Source organism: Mixophyes fleayi, chromosome 7, assembly GCF_038048845.1.
Source record: "Mixophyes fleayi isolate aMixFle1 chromosome 7, aMixFle1.hap1, whole genome shotgun sequence".
NCBI classification, from domain to species: Eukaryota; Metazoa; Chordata; class Amphibia; order Anura; family Limnodynastidae; genus Mixophyes; species Mixophyes fleayi.
The window spans coordinates 87533586-87554160 of NC_134408.1; the positions used below are offsets into that span (position 1 = coordinate 87533586).

General features: G+C 39.5%; 1 protein-coding gene across 3 annotated transcripts in view; it reads left to right on the forward strand.

Moving 5' to 3' along the window:
- The window catches only part of LOC142097853 (voltage-gated delayed rectifier potassium channel KCNH8-like), a 512774-nt gene that overhangs the window by 444973 nt on the left and 47226 nt on the right, over positions 1 to 20575 (forward strand). For all 3 annotated transcript variants that reach the window (XM_075180059.1, XM_075180060.1, XM_075180061.1), the window contains one exon: positions 3635 to 3972. In XM_075180059.1, the coding sequence (XP_075036160.1) occupies positions 3635 to 3972 (338 nt within the window). The remainder of the gene's footprint in view (positions 1 to 3634; positions 3973 to 20575) is intronic.

Consider the following 20575-nt stretch of genomic DNA (forward strand, 5'->3'; position numbering starts at 1 on the left):
CTCACAGATCTATTCATAGATGCGCTGAACAGCAGCTGCCATTGGCGTAGTCCCTCGGGGAGAGGGAGCTATAAATAAAACTTGCTGTGTTGGATTTCCTCTTAGACTAATTAACAAACTTAAGACTTCACAATGCTCCTCATTGATCCAAGATGGTTAAGTGAAACAGACCAGGTACCACTAATATGATTATTCACCATTTACTTACCAGTTAATGAATAAATGTTTGCACAGATGAAGAAAAGTAATATTTGTATTTGAGATTACTATTTAGCCAATATGTATTTATACAGAGCTTTAAATGTAATACTCCAGCAGTGACATCTCCCCCTTCCTCGACTCCGTCTCCGTTTCTCCCATCTCTCCGTCTCATCCATGTGTCTGTCTGTCTTCCCATCCTTTTAGATTGTTCGCTCCTTTGAGCAGGGCTCTCCTACCTTCTGTTTCCATCACTTTTAACTGCACTCTCCAGCTACTCAGCTCTCCTCCTCTCAGTCCCTCTGCCCTCTGTATCCTCTCGCTTCTCTCCGCTCCCCTCAGTGACTCTCAACCTGTCATCCGTGCCCACCCTCTTGGGCCATAGTTACCTGCCTGTACTCACTTTTCCCCTCCCTCCCTCTCTTTCATGATGTGCCTGAGCCCCCAGAGTTATAGTGCTTACTGTTACTTGTACTGTGCTGTTTCACCTTGTACTGTGCCATTGTTTGTCCTTGTACGGCGCTACGGATACTTTGTGGCGCCCTATAAATAAAAATTAATAATAATAATAATAATAATATAAAGTTATATTTAAATGTATTTTCTAAAAAAAAAAAAAATGTTTAACACATTGTATAAATGTTTTTTTATATATAGGGGTGGATTTGACATCACAATCTTTCTGCATCATTTTGACAGGAGCTTAGCATCACTACTATGTGTTGCAGGGGAACCCTGCTCCTTCCACTGCCTAAATGGAAGCCTGTGACTTCATTTTTGCCTCTATATTCTCCTTCTCATATCATGATACCAGTGTGCCCAGTCACATGCAGCCCTGTTCTCACTAACCAAATCACACAAGTGAACCAGTAGCTGCTTTCCCCATGTTCAGCACACTTTTCTCATTCAGGGGGTCTATGCATCAAACTACTATTAGCCATTAAAACGGAGAAAACAGCCGTTTTCTCAGTTAAATGGCCATCGCAGAGTGCGTCAGGGTCTTCCCACAGTCCCCATAGTTTAATATGGGGACTGCAAAATTCTGGAATGCATGAAGCTTTGATAAGCTTTGCATTGCGCAGACAGGTAACGGCTTCTCAGAATGGCGTTACATTTCTTTTCCTATGGGATTCTGTTGAAGCCTCTCTGGTTTCACAGAATCCATTACAGAAGAAGTACTGCGACGCATACGCACAGCACTTCCTCCTTTCACCTGCAGCACTAAGTTGCCAGTAAGCAGGGAAAACTAATCGAAATATGGGGGTCACTTTGCCGGGGCTCCCAGATTAGCCCTGGCATGATGCATTTCAGCCGTACGTAAATATGCATCACCGCGATTTGCAGCAATGCGTATTTGCTGGTACCGCATCTTATTGATGCATAGACTCCAATGTGCTATGTGAGCATAGCAATAGTCTGAATAATTGCAGGATGTTTTGTCACAGCCAACCTCAAAACTTGGGACATATTAGCATTTATTTTTTATTTTTTAATGGACTATTACTGGCAGAGCTGTAGCTTAGAATTCTAGCGCCTGGCGCAAGAAAGACAAATACCGCCCCCCTAGCCCTCAATTTTAACCAAATGAACCAAAGATATTCCTAAACTGCACCCCCCTTCAGCTTTGCTCCCTGGGCGGTCGCCCCTATCGCACAGCCCTAGTTACAGTCCTGATTACTGTTGTACTGATTAAATAGAAAGGATTGCATTTTGCTAAATTTGACTGCAACATTTCAAAGTATGAGATTGTGCTGTCTGTGATGTGCTGATTTGCAAGGAAGTCTGCTGGGAGAGCGTAATCAATGGTTGTGGCCACACTTGCTCCTTCCCTTTCACAATCAACCAGCTGCATTCTTGTCGTCAGCTCTTTAAAAGAAGATATGGATCCACTGCCAGAATGAAGCACAAAAGGCTGGCGGGGATGTAATTGCTCGCTACAGAATGACTTCGCTCAGAAGATTGTTTGAGCAGAACCAGCAGGGAGTTATATTAGGAAGGTAATTGTACAGACAAGATTAGTCCCTATTTAGTGCCAAGTCAACAGATGCAATAAATAACCTACAATCAAGAATGCAGACAGGTTAGAAAGGTGCCATATCATGCTTTTGTGAATTTTGGTAGCAATACACAGAGATAGGCTCTAGTAATTATTGTACCAGTATTTAGAAATGATGCAGAAGGCATTTCACTAAAACTGGATATTCTGGATCATGCTTGTATCATGTATTAAGGCAAACTGGTGTTTGTTACTTTATTCTAAGTACCCTCAGTTGGTGTAAGTGTTGCTGCTACATGTTCTTATTAATTAGATGAAATATGTTTGTCCATATATATAGGGACATGGAGAATTTAGCTCAGGTAGCAATCTTTCAGTCAGTTCTGTCAGCCAATTGATTTTCCCCAGCCAGAAAACCTAAACTATAGAAACATAAAAATGCTTTCATTGACAGCATAGAAAATCAGAAAATAACAAGCTCCTAGCCCCTATTCAGGGCAGTGCCTCACTTCGTGAACCCTCTCTAGCTAGTCACTATATCAAACAGTACCTCTTATGCAGTCTCTTTGCCTGCTGCCTCTCTGCAGGTCAAACACTGGCCTCTTTCTGGACCCTCTGCTCAGTTCCTCTGAGCTTCTTCAAGCTGCTCCACAGCCCCTCACTTGGCTCTCTCCACAGAGCTATCTTCTGACAGCTGAACAGCTGCAGCCAAATACAAGTGCTGTTTGAAATGTTTGAGACCAGAGTGTGAAGGGTTCATTAGTAATGTTACTTTCAATAAAATAGTCCCCTGGATAATTATCACAACAATGCTGCAAAGAGTTGTGCCTTGGATCCTAAGAAATGACCTGGCTTTCTTTGTAGGGGTAGTTTTAGTGTCAAGTCAAATAAATTGCAAGATGTGTATCCACTGTTTGGACTGTTTCTTTTTCTCTGGCCAAAAGTGCTGGAGTTACCTTCTTCCATTATCACAACCTTAAAGAACATATTTGGTAACTACTTGAAAATGACATAAATTATCACAGCACTTTTCCTCCATCATTTCTCATTCCCATAAAGGTGAGTTCGGTACCAGCAGATAAGAGGAATTGTCCAAATGACATGAAATTTGGTGGGTGACAGTTATACAGAATGTACAGAAAATTACGCCCTAATATCAGGGCATAAACGTTTCAAATACCTCTTGTAACACTAACCACTTCTTAGAAATTACAAAAAACATCTGACTATGACCCTCCTGTCCTAGGTTTTCATAAGTAGTTAATTCATGGTCTTCATTAAATAATTATGTAGCACAGCTGATGTCTAGGCTGGATGGCATTTTCAAAACAGTGATCAGTTTAGTGACTTTCTACTAGTGTTAAGGAATGTTTAGGAAATTTCTTCTTAACACCTCCACGGCCCAAAAACTTATTATGCTGTCTAATATTTTGTTATCAGATCGATCTTGAGAGTAATGGAGGGCTCATCCAGAAGCTTCCATCCATTCTAGAAGATGATGAATTAGAAGATGATGAGAGATGTCCATTGCCAGTAAGCCCAAGAGGAGTGAGTTCCATTGAGTCCTCTTTAAAGTTGCCTAAAGCATACAGTTCTCCAATGCTATCTCCGTTGACACCACGATCTTTTAAAACGCCCACCAAGAGGGCAGACAAGAACTTTGGGGACTTCCTAGGTGGAGGTGAAAAGGGCAAGTTTCCAGCTGGCGATGTGGGAAGACCTTGCAAGCTTCAGCTTCCTGCTTTCAGCATCAATGTTCCACCAGTGCTCAGCCCCAGGTAAGTGGATTCATGTGCACTAAGTGAGTGGTTTTCATATATAGCAAGGATACTACAGTTCCTGAATTTACAAATAACCTGATCAGGGCTGGCACTGGTATTTCCAGCGCCCCCCCTTGTCTGGAAATTCGAGCATGTGCAGTGAAACCTTTGAGTCTCCTACCATTCTTACCGGACTTACCATATTCTGCTGGCCTTGACCCTGATCTGAGTAAAGCTGTATAATCCACAATTTCTGAAATTATAGAGATTCTTGAAGATTAAATTAAAAACTATTACAGACCATTGAATTAAAGGTTTTTTTATGTCACATGTCAAACGGAATTACATTTCTTGCTGGATGTTGCCATATTGTGAAGCTTTGTTCAATTATCTACAAAACTCTATAAATGCAAATTACTAGAAAAAAATCAAAGATATCAAAAAGTATTATTTTTAAAAAAATATGTAATGAAGAAAGATGTATTAGAACAGCATGGCATCATAAAAGTGAAGTTTTCTGTTATTGTGTGTGTTACAAATCATATAGATCCCATTTATGTTTGTTCAATTTGGCTATGATGTAATTGTTCTATTTGAAAACAGTGGTGGAGCTACTGCCACTGCATGGGTGCATCCAGTAAGGAGGTAAGGGGGGACCAGCAAAGATGACTGTCCAGACCCCCGCTCTGCCCTTCTGCTCTTCTCCAGTGCATGTGTACTGAAGCATTGTTTCAACCTTCACTGACCATGTTGCGGCTTTCTCACGGGTGCCTCTTCTGAGCATGCATGAGGCTAGCACTTTCATTGTAAAATCACAGTTTTACTGCACATGTACCAAACCCTGCTCATGCTCAGATGAGCAGAGCTGGAGCTTCAAGAGGTGGACCGTTGTTGCCAGGCCCTCCCCCAAAGTGTGCTATGTTGCCCAGCAGTTTTGTGTTCATTTTATGTTCAGAATAAGAGGCATTAAACAGTACAGTTGGGCAATATTTAAAAGTAGGGATATTTTCAGGTACAAAAACTTTTCAGGAACAATCTTTTAAATTCTGGAGCTGTCCATAAAAATGAGTGGAAGTTAATTGTTGAGTTTATGTATTTACAGCATAAAAGTTGTACTTTAGTGAAAAGAGTTCTAATAAAACATAGTTTCCCACCATCTGTTCAAGCAGGCAACAGACCTCAATGTAGTGCACCCATTATGCAAAACAGCTTTCCTGGTCAGCAATATATATCCTCTATGACCCCCACCCTCCCTATACACAGTAAAAGAGAAGAACTGGATCAACATACAACAGGAACCCTGATACTGGACTGGCATCGCCCTGCCTGCTTGATTCACATGCTAATAATAAGTTGAATAGAAAATACTGTGTATTTACATCCCCAACCAGCCCTCCAAGAGTTTGTTGGTACTCAGAGTGGAAGGGGACAGTGAACTGGAGATAGTTTTGCCTGGGTAAACTGTTTTGCATATTCTTTACATTACAATGTGGTCCATCTATGAACTGGTGGACGTTTATTTTTTTATAGCATTCTTTACTAAAATTAAGAATAGTAATAGATACCACACTATTCATCAAAGATTTATAGACTTATAGAATATTTATTGACTTAATTTGTTCTTCAAAGTAATATAACCGCTTTCCTTAGCTGAAAATCAAGCTGGATATATCCATTGTGACATCCCCTTCTAATTACCTGATATCCATAGGAGAAACACTAATCTAAAACAAAGCAGAGACAGTGGGAGCTTCCATGGTGCAGGAATTTCCCCTTTTATTAAAAAGAAAAATCTTTGAAAGACTCTTGAACCAGAAATCAATGTGAAAAGTGCATTACAGTGATCAAGCTCTAGCCGCTTTTACATAATACTCTAGCTATAATCAGGAGCAGCAGGTTCTATACACAATTCAATCTTTACGAAAGCCTCCAACGTGTTTCATCATAGACTTTGACAGGAGAGCAAGCTAGAGTAGGTATATATAGGAGCACATTAGACATACCTATGTGAAATTATGACCCTTCATATCGCATATGTTCAATTAAAAGAAAAACATTAAAATGCACATAAAATATACACATTAGAATAATATTACATAATTATCCCTACTTTATATTGATCATGTCACTAAAAGTCTTTAAAATATAACCAAAACAATTTAACTGGTAATCAGAAACCTTTAATTACAACATTACACTCCATTGTTTCAGGCGCTTTGTTCTCTTATAATTCATACAAAATCATATATATTGGACCAATTCTTATAAGTCCTATATCATGTGTTAAATGTTTTCTATTTTGTAAGTTTAATTATACATTGTTAGGCAGCAGCTATTAATCATCATTCACATGTCAAAAGCATAATTTATATATCAGAAATTGTTGGTTTGTTCATTAATATTTATAAGCCACATTGGTAATATATAAAAAACATGCTAATCATTTTATTTTTTTATAAGTCGAACAAGATGTTGATTACAAACTAATATTCCAAACAGCTCTCCTATTTAAATCATCCAATCATATCCAAGAGCGGTAAGATGGTAGAGATAATTCTGCTGAGCATTATCACGGCTTCCGTAATATACAGTCAAGTCCATAAACATGGACACAATTCTCATATTTTGGGCTCTATATACCACCACAATGGATTTGAAATTAAACAAACAATATGTGAATTAACTGCAGACTTTCAGATTTAATTTGAGGGAATTTACATCCAAATCAATTGAACAGTGTAGGAATTACAACAGCTTCCATATGTGCCTCCCTCTTTTTAAGGGACCAAAAGTAATGGGACAAACTAAACAATCCTACATCAAACTTTCACTTTTTAATACTTTGTTGCAAATCCTTTGCAGTCAATTACAGCCTGAAGTCTGGAAGGCATAGACATCACCAGACGCTGGGTTTCATCCCTGTCTTCAGTTCCTGATTGTTCTTGGGGTATTTTCCATTCAGTTTTGTCTTCATCAAGTGAAATGCATGCTTAATCGGATTCAGGTCAGATCAGGTCAGGTGATTGACTTGGCCATTGCATAACATTCCACTTGTTAGCCTTAAAAAAACTCTTTGGTTGCTTTAGCAGTATGCTTTGGGTCATTGTCCATTTGCACTGTTAAGCACCGTCCAATGAGTTCTGAAGCATTTCACTGAATATGAGCAGATAATATTGCCCGAAACACTTCAGAATTCATCCTGCTGCTTTTGTCAGCAGTCACATCATCAATAAATACAAAGGAACCAGTTCCATTGGCAGCAATACATGCCCATACCATGACACCACCACTACCATGCTTCACTGATGAGGTGGTATGTTTTGAATCCTAAGCAGTTCCTTTCCTTCTCCATACTCTTCTCTTCCCATCACTCTGGTACGAGTTGATCTTTGTCTCATCTATCCATAGGATGTTGTTCCAGAACTGTAATGGCTTTTTAGATGTTGTTTGCCAAACTCTAATCTGGTCTTCCTGTTTTTGTGGCTCACAAATGGTTTATATCTTGTGGTGAACCCTCTATATTCACACATGTCCATGAAATAGGTTTTGAGTCGATTGTCCCATTACTTTTGGTCCCTTAAAAAGTGGGAGGCACATATAGAAACCGTTGTAATTCCTACACCGTTCCCCTGATTTGGATGTAAATACCCTCGAATTAAAGCTGAAAGTCTGCAGTTAAAGCACAACTTGTTAGTTTCATTTCAAATCCATTGTGGTGGTGTATAGAGCCCACAATATGAGAATTGTTTCGATGTCCAAATATTTATGGACTTGACTGTGTATATATATATATATATATATATATATATATATATATATATATGTGTGTGTGTGTGTCCAGAACAGAAGTCTGAAGTAATGAAGGCGTACTTCAAACTAAATGATAAATAATAACAGCAAGTAAAACATCCATCTTACAAAATGAGAGTATACATCTCTCTTGGCTTCACTCCAAAAGCTCTCCACTCCGTTCTTTACACTTGATATTTATGGGTTGCAAGTTATAAAACTAATTACATATTCATGATATTCTAACACGTACATTCCAATTTCTAAGAAACCACAAGGAGAATCCTTCTATACTTATAGTCCAGATGCATCAGTTACACCATGGTGCTCGATCTTCATTGGTTGATTCCATTTTAAATTCAAAGAATAAAGCTGGGTACACACTACAGGTTTTTCATCCAATAATTGGACAAATCAGCCGACATCCGACTGTTGGATCAGATATTGTGTAGTGTCTATACTTACACAATAATCTAAAGTCACCCCAAAGTGCCAATCATCGTGTCGTTTGGTTGGTCCTACTATTTAATTTTTGCAGACCAATCACCTTCCAATCCTGCAGTGTGTATGAATTCACCCGACTATCGGCCAATAATGTATCTCAGAATGACAGGTCTCAGTCTGCCTGCTGCTGATCTTGTCATGATCCACGGTCTCTGTCAACTGTCTGTCTGCAGCTGTTTTTCCTTAGAGAAGAGACTGATAAGGATGGTACGGGCTGCTCCCCCCTCTCTCACCCCCTGCACATGTAGTCTTAACCCTCTGTGTGCTGGCTGGAACGGATAAGATTGGTGCAGCATGAGAAGATTAGAGCAGCGTCCATCCGTTCCTGGGGTTAAACTTCAGCTGCTGGAGATAAAACTGTCACACAGAATTTACGGCCTGTTTACAGTTCGGCACTTAACACAGTGCTGTGTCAAGACAGGCTGCCAAATACAATTGCCAGGCTCCGCTGAACATCTCTCAATGAATTAAGACCTGAACTGTCACTTACCTTTTATGGACTACCTTGCAGCCGATAATTTTGACAGATGAAGAGCAGAGATCTGATGATAATCGTGTATAGTGTGTACACGTCAATCGGTATGCTGATCGGGATTTTTTTAATTTATTCTGTCGTTGGTATATCGTTAATCGTTTACTTCTCTGTAGTGTGTACCCAGCTTAACTCATATTGCTTAATATGAATATTAGGATACTGAAAGCTATTTTCATTGTGTCAGCACTTGTCCATATCTAAATGTCCATACAGATCAGATAAGCAGTCCCTCTAGTTGCTATAGGATTACAACTCAGCACAATAGTTACAATATACAATCTTGATAACAAGTTGCTGGTTAAGCTGTGAATATCAGCTTCTAGCATATCCAGTGTCATCGTTAATTCTAATACACTTTGATACATATACATTTATATTGATTTCTAATACAAATGCCTTATTTTATATTGTATCTAATTTAATAGCTATGCAAAAACATACTTATTATATTGTTAGTTATTAGCTTCAGATATCAAATATCTTCCAACCTTATAAATGCTTTAACAGCTCCACTCTTTAAAGATTTCCAAACCTCAGAACATCTTTACTCTTTCAGTAGATGTCCAGATTACCTTCAAAAAATCTGTTCATCATGCATTTAAAATCTGAACTCCACATCCTACAACTACATATATTACTATTATCACTACAAATACTAATGGATAGTTTTATTTGCACAAACCAGTCTCCTATTCAGGGCCCAATTAAGGGTTCTGGCCATCCTAAGCTATTACAGCCGTAGTGACCCCCTCTCCTCCCCCAATATAGGCGTTTAAGACTACTCCAGAATATGAATATTCAGGAGTATTCCCCAGTATTCATAGTTAGACATATTGTGCAATCTATCTTACCTATTCTTGCTCTTCTCTCTTCCCTGATTTGCAGCTTTGTTGACTTCTAGCTGGCTTGTGGAATTTCGAGATCCTGTTTTGAAAATATGCAGCATAATTTTATTATTATGCTGCATATTTTCAAAACAGGATATCGAAATTCCACAAGCCAGCTAGAATTTTATTATTATACAAAATGTTAACAAACCCTGAATGATCAGGTTTAGTCCAAACACAACAGTCCATTATGGCCAGATAAAACTACCCCATAGCAAAGGCATATGTAAGCAATAAAATATATGAAAATGTTTGTCAAAGAGCTATAATCAAATACAAACCTTTACCAGCCCCAACTGACTATTATTTAGTATTCTAGTGACTCTAGAGACCACAGAGAGCATCCTCATAACCGCTACACAATACAAAGATCATGCCCTCCCCAAAGCTGCTCTATTTTTAAATACCCCACTCAGCAATATTTTCAACCCCCTTCAACAACCCCCTTCAGCCATTTCATTTGCCCCCCTTGGCCAATTCACATGTCCCCTTCAGCCTGCTCACGTTGTCCTTTAGCCTGCTCACCTGTCCCCTTCTGCCTGCTCACCTGCCACCTTCTGCCTGCTCACCTGCCCCATTCAGCCTGCTCACCTGCCCCCTTCTGTCTGCTCACCTGCCCCCTTCAGCCTACGACTATGTATGACAGGCAATCTGCTCTGCCTGTCAGTGTGGCCACGGGTGCTTCTTACTGTGGTCACGTGAGATGTGGAAGTCCTGATCTCACGTAATCAGAGTAAGAATTGCCCGCGGCCACACTGACAGGCAGCTAGCAGCGATCGCTGCCAGACTGCCTGTCATGTGATAGTGACAGTCGTGACCGCTCCTTTAGACCAGGGGCGGTCCCGATGACTATAGCTCCAGACTCCAGTGCAAGCCATAATGAAGAAAAAAAAAATGACATCTCAGTGACACTGCGCCCCCCAGGCCCATGCACCCCAGGTTGAAGGATCAAGCCACTTAAACCAGGAGTCTGGTATCACACTTGTATAGGTATGTTCTCTAGCAAACGTATTCTTTAATTGCATAATCTCATCCATCTTTTCATCTCCTCATGGTCCACATTTACTACATCAGGTGCCAGAGTCCCGATAAAACATATACCAAAAGAGCTTAGAGGTAACCAGTTATATGAACGTCTTTAGCAGAAATAGTACAACCCTTCAGGTAAAGTAAAAGGTTCATCTAGCAATGACCAGAAGGTTCCCTAGAACAGAACATTACAAAAGAATTTGCTATCTATACCAACTTGACAAACATCAATGTTTTTTTCATACAGGTGTTATTATATTCCATGGTGGCAATCATGGTTCTATTGGTAATACCTTGTAGTGGTTCTACCTGCAATGCTTGTCTACAACCCTGAGTACACCCGAGAAACCAGGTGCTATGATTCTGGTATCTAGGCTCAGCATCTGAATAATGCCATGCACTCTTATTAAAACATGCTGTGGTATTATTTTGATCCAGACAATATTTTCCTAACTTTTGGCCTTAAGGCCTAGTCCTATTAAATTGTTCTAAAGTGTACTTCCCACACAAACTGTTTAAATTCATCCAGTTAGGAATAGGTATCAGTCCTACATTATCTTTTTTTCTTGATACATGACTACGTACCCAACAATCCACCACAAAAACACCTGTCTTCTGAAATAATTTCTCTTAATTTTTTAGTTTGGGTCTCTCTAAGTTGATCAATTGTTTTTTACTGTTTTCTGCAGTAATCCTTGCTAGGAGATCTTGTATTACTGTCAGGTTATGTGCCATTTCTACTAGTTCTCTTCTCTCCTGTGTGTAATACCATACAGGATTCCAATATTATAAAATAAGATCACACAATTTTCAAAGACTTTAAACTCATCCTTTGTTTCAAAATAAACCATAACCCTATTATTGGGAGTCTGACCATTTATTTTTAGGTGTCTCTTGATAAATGTTTCATTCACCTATAAGATTGTTTGTGAATAAATCTCTGCTATGGTCGTAATAACAGGTGTAGTTACCTGTAAAAGTTCCTTTGTGACTTCAGATTCCCTACTATTAATCGTAATACTCCGTATGCCCAGTATTGTTGTGTTGGAAGTATGTGAGTGTGATACATTTGTTTTAAGGGTAAATGTGGGATTACTATTTCGTAAAGCGTCAGTAGAACCTGGCATGGTTACCTTATTTACTACCTGTAGGATAGTCTTCAGTACATTTGCCTTTACTTACCACCACACTTTTACAGCCCTCTACAAGTTCTAATATAAATAAGCCATTAGGGCAAATCCTGTTACCAGGACAACGGCCATTGCCAGTTACTCAAAGCATAGATGAGCCAATAGCAATTTCCTCTTCTTTAGGTTCCGAGTGTGTATTGGAGCCCCAAACAACCCTATCTACTTCCTCTGTGTTCAGGTCGGTATGGTTGATTTGTGGTTCTGCGTCTTTATTAACTTCAGTAGTTGAGGTCTTGGCCGGGTCAGCTACCTTCTTTCAGTGAGAAGCGTGTTTCCAATTGTTCTTTTCAGTGACTTTTAGTGTAGTGATCATTATTAACAACACTTGAAATGGCCCTTTCCATCAATCTACAAGACAACCAGAATGTAAAAAAAAAAGGTCCTAATCATCACATAATCTCCTGGCAAAACTGAGTGGCACAATCCATCAGGTAATCTTTTCAGAAGTTTCACTTGTTGCTTTTGGAATAAATATAAATACAATGAAAGCTTTATCACATAGTCAGTGATTATATTATGCACTAGAGATCATTTGCAGTCTGCACACAATATTAGGCAGTCATCCAAACAGTATTTCATATGGTGAGAAATTTAGTGGTGACTTTGGGGTTGTGCACAGACTATACAATGCCAGGGGAAAAGCCTATAGCCAACTCATGCCATTTTCTGCTGTCACTTTAGATATTTTATTCTATATGATCACACATAGCTTAGAATACTTTTCCTGTGAAGGGTGTTCCCCTATAAGTCCCTATTATCCCCCTAGTATATGTGGGATACCATACCATGACACAAAATCTTGCACTATTTTCTTAGCTACAAATGCAGCCATGGATGCTGCGGCCAATCATAGAATACATCTATGCAAGTCAATACATATTGCAAATTTCTGACCTTTTATATTTGTATGAAATCAATCTGCAGTCTCTGAAATGGACCTGTTGTGGGAGGGATATGTGATGGCTCTGCCGGTATTGCCTTACCTGGGTTCATTCTCATACAGATAAGACATCCCAAATATGTTACCTTATGTTGACAGGGTTGTAACTTATCTTGTGATACTTTGTGTCCTGTGGATGCAAGATACTTTAAGAGTAGAAAGGTATCTGTAAGACATGCTTAAAAAGAATCAGAAAAGAGTAACAGGTCATCAACATTGTGAGACAAATACATTTGCAAACAGTCATGAATTTCTATGTATCCTTCTTAAAATGTCGGTAGGTGTACGATAGGCTTGTATTTGTTGTTTCTGCAATTGTAAACTTTCTAACTGTATGTATCTTCTGTCTGTCGATTTGTGTTGGCATCATGTAGCAGATTAAATCAGCTATTGTATGCGTGTATTTAACCGCAGAAAATACAGTTATACTCAAGATTACATTCTCATTCAGCTACAGGAAAATCATATATATATATATGTTTGTTCATGAGAAGAAATAAGGTAGTAACAATCCCTTTAGGTTTTATTGGTGCAATACTTCTCTGGCTAAAAAGGTCACTAACTACACCCGCATAACTAGCATAGGTGTCTGATAAAAAAGAAAAAGATAGTGTGGGGTGGAGGTCACAGATAAAAAATACTCAGACCCAAAAGACAGAACTAGCAGGTCTGAAGAAAATGCAAGAAATAGATAGATAGATAAGTAGATAGATACATATACCAAGAACAAAAACCACATGATCTTTATGATTAGGCACAAAACAAGCATTGTTTTTTAAGGTAACTTGATAAAATGTCTATCAGAAATCAGTATATGTAGTTTTATTAACGGTACTGGCAGTATCTCAGCTTTATAGCAAACACTGTAGTGCAGTGGTTCCCAAACTTTCTCAGTTCGAGGCACCCTTGGGGTCTCCCAAAAATTTTCAAGGGACCCCTAAGTCCAAATAATTGCATGGTAGTCCCAATTTTTAAGTATTTGGGTCAAAATAACGTAATAAGTATTTTGGTCAGGACAGAAATACTTATTAAGTTGTTTGCAAAACTAATACACATAAATCCAACGAAAATTGAGAAAAATAAAATTATATTAATTTCAAAAGAACAATTTCCACACTCATTAACACTCAAACAAAATAAAACAACAATATGTACAAAAATGTGTTGGCTATTAAAGAATGTTATAAAAATTCAAAACGTATTATTATTTATTAATGGGAGGTGTGCGCCTGTTGTGCACTACACAACTTTTCAAACCTTGGAATCAGCTTGGACACTGCCACCCTCATTTCCTGTCCATTTCATTTTTGAACGATATTTGCTTTTGATTACAGCAACAGCTGAAAACCCAGCTTCACACAGATATGTGGTTGCAAATGGAACTAGGATTCGCTGTGCTTTAGTACTTAGCATTGGATATTCATCTTTAATGGATATCCAAAACTCTTCAAGTCCCATGCTGCAAAATTTTACTTTTAAAGACTTGTCACAGGAGAGCTCAATGAGTTTTTCTTCTTCTGTAGAAGAGAATTCAGATGGGGCATTAGTACTGAATGGGTCTTGGATCCATACAAATTTCTCCATATTTTCTGGAAAATATTTTTCAAACCAGTCACTGAGTTTGTTAGGTGCTGCTCAAATACTGATTTAAGTTCATGTGTCAAGTAAGCATCATTGGATGTAACAAACTGATGCAAAAGGGGGAAACAGTCATTGTAACCATCTTCATTTAATTTTCTTTTCCATGGAAGCAGTTTTTTCCTAAAAGCTGATACCTACTTAGAAAGTTTAAGAATGTGTGTGTTACTTCCCTGTAGTGAGAGATTCAATGCATTCAGTTTGTCAAATAGATACACAGGTATGCTAATTTACACAAAAAGTCAGTATCCAAGTTATTATTGGCACACTCGTGTACTTCTTACAGATAGGAGTAAAGTTCCTGCCATAATTCAAAAACACGGGAAAGTACATTGCCAAGGGAGAGCCATCGCGAGCTACAGTAATATAACAAAGATGTGTGCTCAGAGCCCATATCCTCACACATTTTTTTAAAAAACCTTGCCGTCTGTGGCCGAGTTTTGATGAAGTTCACCACTTTCAACACGCTTTCCATGACTGCGTTTAGTGGAGGACTCAGTTGCTTTGATGCAATGGCTTCCCTGTGGATAATGCAGTGGGTCCACAGTGCATCAGGAGCTTTGGTTCTTATGAGTGCCTGCAATCCTCCATAACAGCCTGACAAAGAGCGACCACCATCAGTACAGACACCAAAGCACTTTGTCCAGTCTAAGTTGTTTTCACTCATAAAAGTGTCAATGATCTGAAACAAGTCTTGTGCCTTTGTACCTGCAGTGATACTTTTACAAAAGAGAAGGTCTTCCACAAGAATCTCACCATTAACAAAGCGTGTGTAACAAATCAAATGAGTATCCTTGTTACTGTCTGTTGCCTCATCTAGTTGTAGTGAGAATTCCTTCCTTATCATTTTTTCAATCAGCTGGTCATTCAGATCTTCAGCCATGTGTTGTATTCTGCGACTCATAGTGTTGTTGGATAAAGGTACCTTTGAAAGCAGCTTTCCCACTGATTCCCCAACCATAATGGTGACCATATCCACTGCAGCCGGTAAAATCAGTTCTTCTGCGATGGTGTGAGGCTTTGTACACTTCGCAACTCTATATGACACCTTGTAAGATGCTAGCAAAGTATTTGTTGGTATTGATGCTAGTTTAAAAAATTTACCTTTTTGGTCTTTCAATTCTTTTAACCTTCTGATGAAATAATCGCGTGATTTATTAGCCATGTCAGGGTTATTGGTCTCTAAATGTCGTTTTACCGTATTTCCCCATGTATAAGACGCACCTTTTTCCCCCAAATTTTGGGTCTAAAAAAAGGGTGCCTCTTATACACTGCCAGCGCTACTTACCTGAATGAAGAAGATGATCCCTGGTGTGAGGGGATGAGAGAGGAGTCCCCGCTGAACAGATCTGCGCTTGCAGGACCTTCAGGCGCCTCCCACAGTCTCTGATGTCTCAAAGCTGTCAGTCACGTGACCGGCAGCTCCGCTGACCACCGATAATTGAGCCCAGATGACCCTTGTTGTGAGGGTATGAGAGAGGAGTCCCCGCTGAACAGATCTGCCAGTTTCAGGTAAAAAGACCATCAGGTCATTCAGGAGCCTCCCAGTCTCCGCTGACTGCCGATAATTTAGCCCAGCATGTAGTATGGTATGTACAGCGATGTGCATCAGCACTGCCTTCCTGTAACTGAATGTGGGACTTTATTGTAAATTCTGCTCCTCTAGACCTGATGTGAGATCTCTCACTAAAATCACAACCAGACAAGCCTTCTGCTTCAGTAACTTATTGTAATACATCTTTATTTAAATTTTGGGCCCCAAAATTGAGGTGCGTCTTATACATGGGTGCGTCTTATACATGTGGAAATACGGTAGTTTGCATGGAGTCATGCTTTCTGACGACAATATTTTCAGGCATAATATACACTGTGGCCACTCTTCCTGGTTGACATCGACAGACGTAAATCCCAAGTCAAGGTAAGTATCGTCGTATCTGCGATGTTTCCTTTTCTTCACGACTTTGCCACTGGTGTGTGGTTCGCCATCCTTTTCTTCACTAGCACGCTTCTTTCCAATGTTCAAACATTTTTCCATTCTTGGTGCAAGAAAATAATTCTGTCCTGAATCAATCACCTAAAAATAATTATTATTAGTTCAAGTCAAATCCTGGGTAGCTTCTATACAAGAAGTAAAATTGCACATTTCCCAGAAGCAACACCACACAAATAACAGGAACAGTGCAGGGTTGCACCCCAGAATAGTGTCACCACAGTATTGCTGTATATGCAGGGCCGCCATCAAGGGGGTACGGGGGGTACTGTTGTACTGGGCCCGGGCTCACCAGGGGGCCCGGTACAACAGCTCAGCAAAGACTTACCTGGGGCCCGCCGCTGGTCTCCGCTATTCTATCTTCAGCCTGGCTGTCACCGTGACAGCCAGGCACAAGGATCCGATCGCAGGGGTGGAGGAATCATTCCCCCTGCGATCATGTGATCTGTCACAGGCAGAGCGGCGGGCCCCAGGTAAGTATGTGTTGCTCATGGGGGGGCCCGCTCATGGGGGGGGCCCGGGTGGCACGGGGGGCCGTACTGGGCCCAATTTTTTCTGAAGGCGGCCCTGTGTATATGTACAAAGTATATCACCTACTGATGGCTCTCCTCCTTCTGCAGCAGTTACTGGTCAACTAAATTAATGACCGTCTGGGGATGCCTACATTAACAAGCGCTTATCTCACTCAATACAAAAAAACAGTGGCCTTATGTGTTAAAATTAGGGATGTGCACCGGCGACTTTTGAGGTCTCGTGTTTTGTGTTTTGGATCCGGATTTTCATTATTTTTGGGGTTCGGATTTGTCTCGCAAAACACTTGACGAAAGGTCTCGGTTCGGATTTAAGGTTTTGGATTCGGATTTTTTTTGGAAAAAACATAAAAAGTTTAAAAATCAAGTTTTTGGGCTTATTTTCACTCCTATGCTATTAGTAACCTCAATAACATTCAATAACAAGCATTTCCACTAATTTACAGTGTATTCTGAACACCTCACAGAATAGTTATTAGTCCAAAACGTTGCAACGAGGTATCTTTCTGGACTGCGTAGAGGAGTGGGTCACCACAATATATATAATAAGAAAACCATCAACTTGTATGACTCGCACCAATAAATATACCTGGACTGCGTAGAGGAGTGGGTCACCACAATATATATAATAAGAAAACCATCAACTTGTATGACTCGCACCAATAAATGTACCTGGACTGCGTAGAGGAGTGGGTCACCACAATATATATTAAAAACCCTGAACTTGTATGATACGCACCAATAAATGTACCTGGACTGCGTAGAGGAGTGGGTCACCACAATATATATTAAAAACCCTGAACTTGTATGATTCGCACCAATAAATGTACCTGGACTGCGTAGAGGAGTGGGTCACCACAATATATATTAAAAACCCTGAACTTGTATGATTCGCACCAATAAATGTACCTGGACTGCGTAGAGGAGTGGGTCACCACAATATATATTAAAAACCCTGAACTTTTATGATTCGCACCAATAAATGTATCTGGACTGCGTAGAGGAGTGGGTCACCACAATATATATAATAAGAAAACCATCAACTTGTATGATTCGCACCAATAAATGTACCTGGACTGCGTAGAGGAGTGGATCACCACAATATATATTAAAAACCCTGAACTTTTATGATTCGCACCAATAAATGTATCTGGACTGCGTAGAGGAGTGGGTCACCACAATATATATAATAAGAAAACCATCAACTTGTATGATTCGCACCAATAAATGTACCTGGACTGCATAGAGGAGTGGGTCACCACAATATATATAATAAGAAAACCATCAACTTGTATGATTCGCACCAATAAATGTACCTGGACTGCGTAGAGGAGTGGGTCACCACAATATATATTAAAAACCCTGAACTTTTATGATTCGCACCAATAAATGTATCTGGACTGCGTAGAGGAGTGGGTCACCACAATATATATAATAAGAAAACCATCAACTTGTATGATTCGCACCAATAAATGTACCTGGACTGCGTAGAGGAGTGGGTCACCACAATATATATTAAAAACCCTGAACTTTTATGATTCGCACCAATAAATGTATCTGGACTGCGTAGAGGAGTGGGTCACCACAATATATATAATAAGAAAACCATCAACTTGTATGATTCGCACCAATAAATGTACCTGGACTGCGTAGAGGAGTGGGTCACCACAATATATATTAAAAACCCTGAACTTTTATGATTGGCACCAATAAATGTATCTGGACTGCGTAGAGGAGTGGGTCACCACAATATATATAATAAGAAAACCATCAACTTGTATGATTCGCACCAATAAATGTACCTGGACTGCGTAGAGGAGTGGGTCACCACAATAGATATTAAAAACCCTGAACTTGTATGATTCGCACCAATAAATGTACCTGGACTGCGTAGAGGAGTGGGTCACCACAATATATATAATAAGAAAACCATCAACTTGTATGATTCGCACCAATAAATGTACCTAGACTGCGTAGAGGAGTGGGTCACCACAATATATATAATAAGAAAACCATCAACTTGTATGATTCGCACCAATAAATGTACCTGGACTGCGTAGAGGAGTGGGTCACCACAATATATATTAAAAACCCTGAACTTGTATGATTCGCACCAATAAATGTACCTGGACTGCGTAGAGGAGTGGGTCACCACAATATATATAATAAGAAAACCATCAACTTGTATGATTCGCACCAATAAATGTACCTGGACTGCGTAGAGGAGTGGGTCACCACAATATATATTAAAAACCCTGAACTTTTATGATTCGCACCAATAAATGTATCTGGACTGCGTAGAGGAGTGGGTCACCACAATATATATAATAAGAAAACCATCAACTTGTATGATTCGCACCAATAAATGTACCTGGACTGCATAGAGGAGTGGGTCACCACAATATATATAATAAGAAAACCATCAACTTGTATGATTCGCACCAATAAATGTACCTGGACTGCGTAGAGGAGTGGGTCACCACAATATATATAATAAGAAAACCATCAACTTGTATGATTCGCACCAATAAATGTACCTGGACTGCGTAGAGGAGTGGGTCACCACAATATATATTAAAAACCCTGAACTTTTATGATTCGCACCAATAAATGTATCTGGACTGCGTAGAGGAGTGGGTCACCACAATATATATAATAAGAAAACCATCAACTTGTATGATTCGCACCAATAAATGTACCTGGACTGTGTAGAGGAGTGGGTCACCACAATATATATTAAAAACCCTGAACTTTTATGATTCGCACCAATAAATGTATCTGGACTGCGTAGAGGAGTGGGTCACCACAATATATATAATAAGAAAACCCTCAACTTGTATGATTCGCACCAATAAATGTACCTGGACTGCGTAGAGGAGTGGGTCACCACAATATATATTAAAAACCCTGAACTTGTATGATTCGCACCAATAAATGTACCTGGACTGCGTAGAGGAGTGGGTCACCACAATATATATAATAAGAAAACCATCAACTTGTATGATTCGCACCAATAAATGTACCTGGACTGCGTAGAGGAGTGGGTCACCACAATATATATAATAAGAAAACCATCAACTTGTATGATTCGCACCAATAAATGTACCTGGACTGCGTAGAGGAGTGGGTCACCACAATATATATTAAAAACCCTGAACTTTTATGATTCGCACCAATAAATGTATCTGGACTGCGTAGAGGAGTGGGTCACCACAATATATATAATAAGAAAACCATCAACTTGTATGATTCGCACCAATAAATGTACATGGACTGCGTAGAGGAGTGGGTCACCACAATATATATTAAAAACCCTGAACTTTTATGATTCGCACCAATAAATGTATCTGGACTGCGTAGAGGAGTGGGTCACCACAATATATATAATAAGAAAACCATCAACTTGTATGATTCGCACCAATAAATGTACCTGGACTGCGTAGAGGAGTGGGTCACCACAATATATATTAAAAACCCTGAACTTTTATGATTCGCACCAATAAATGTATCTGGACTGCATAGAGGAGTGGGTCACCACAATATATATAATAAGAAAACCCTCAACTTGTATGATTCGCACCAATAAATG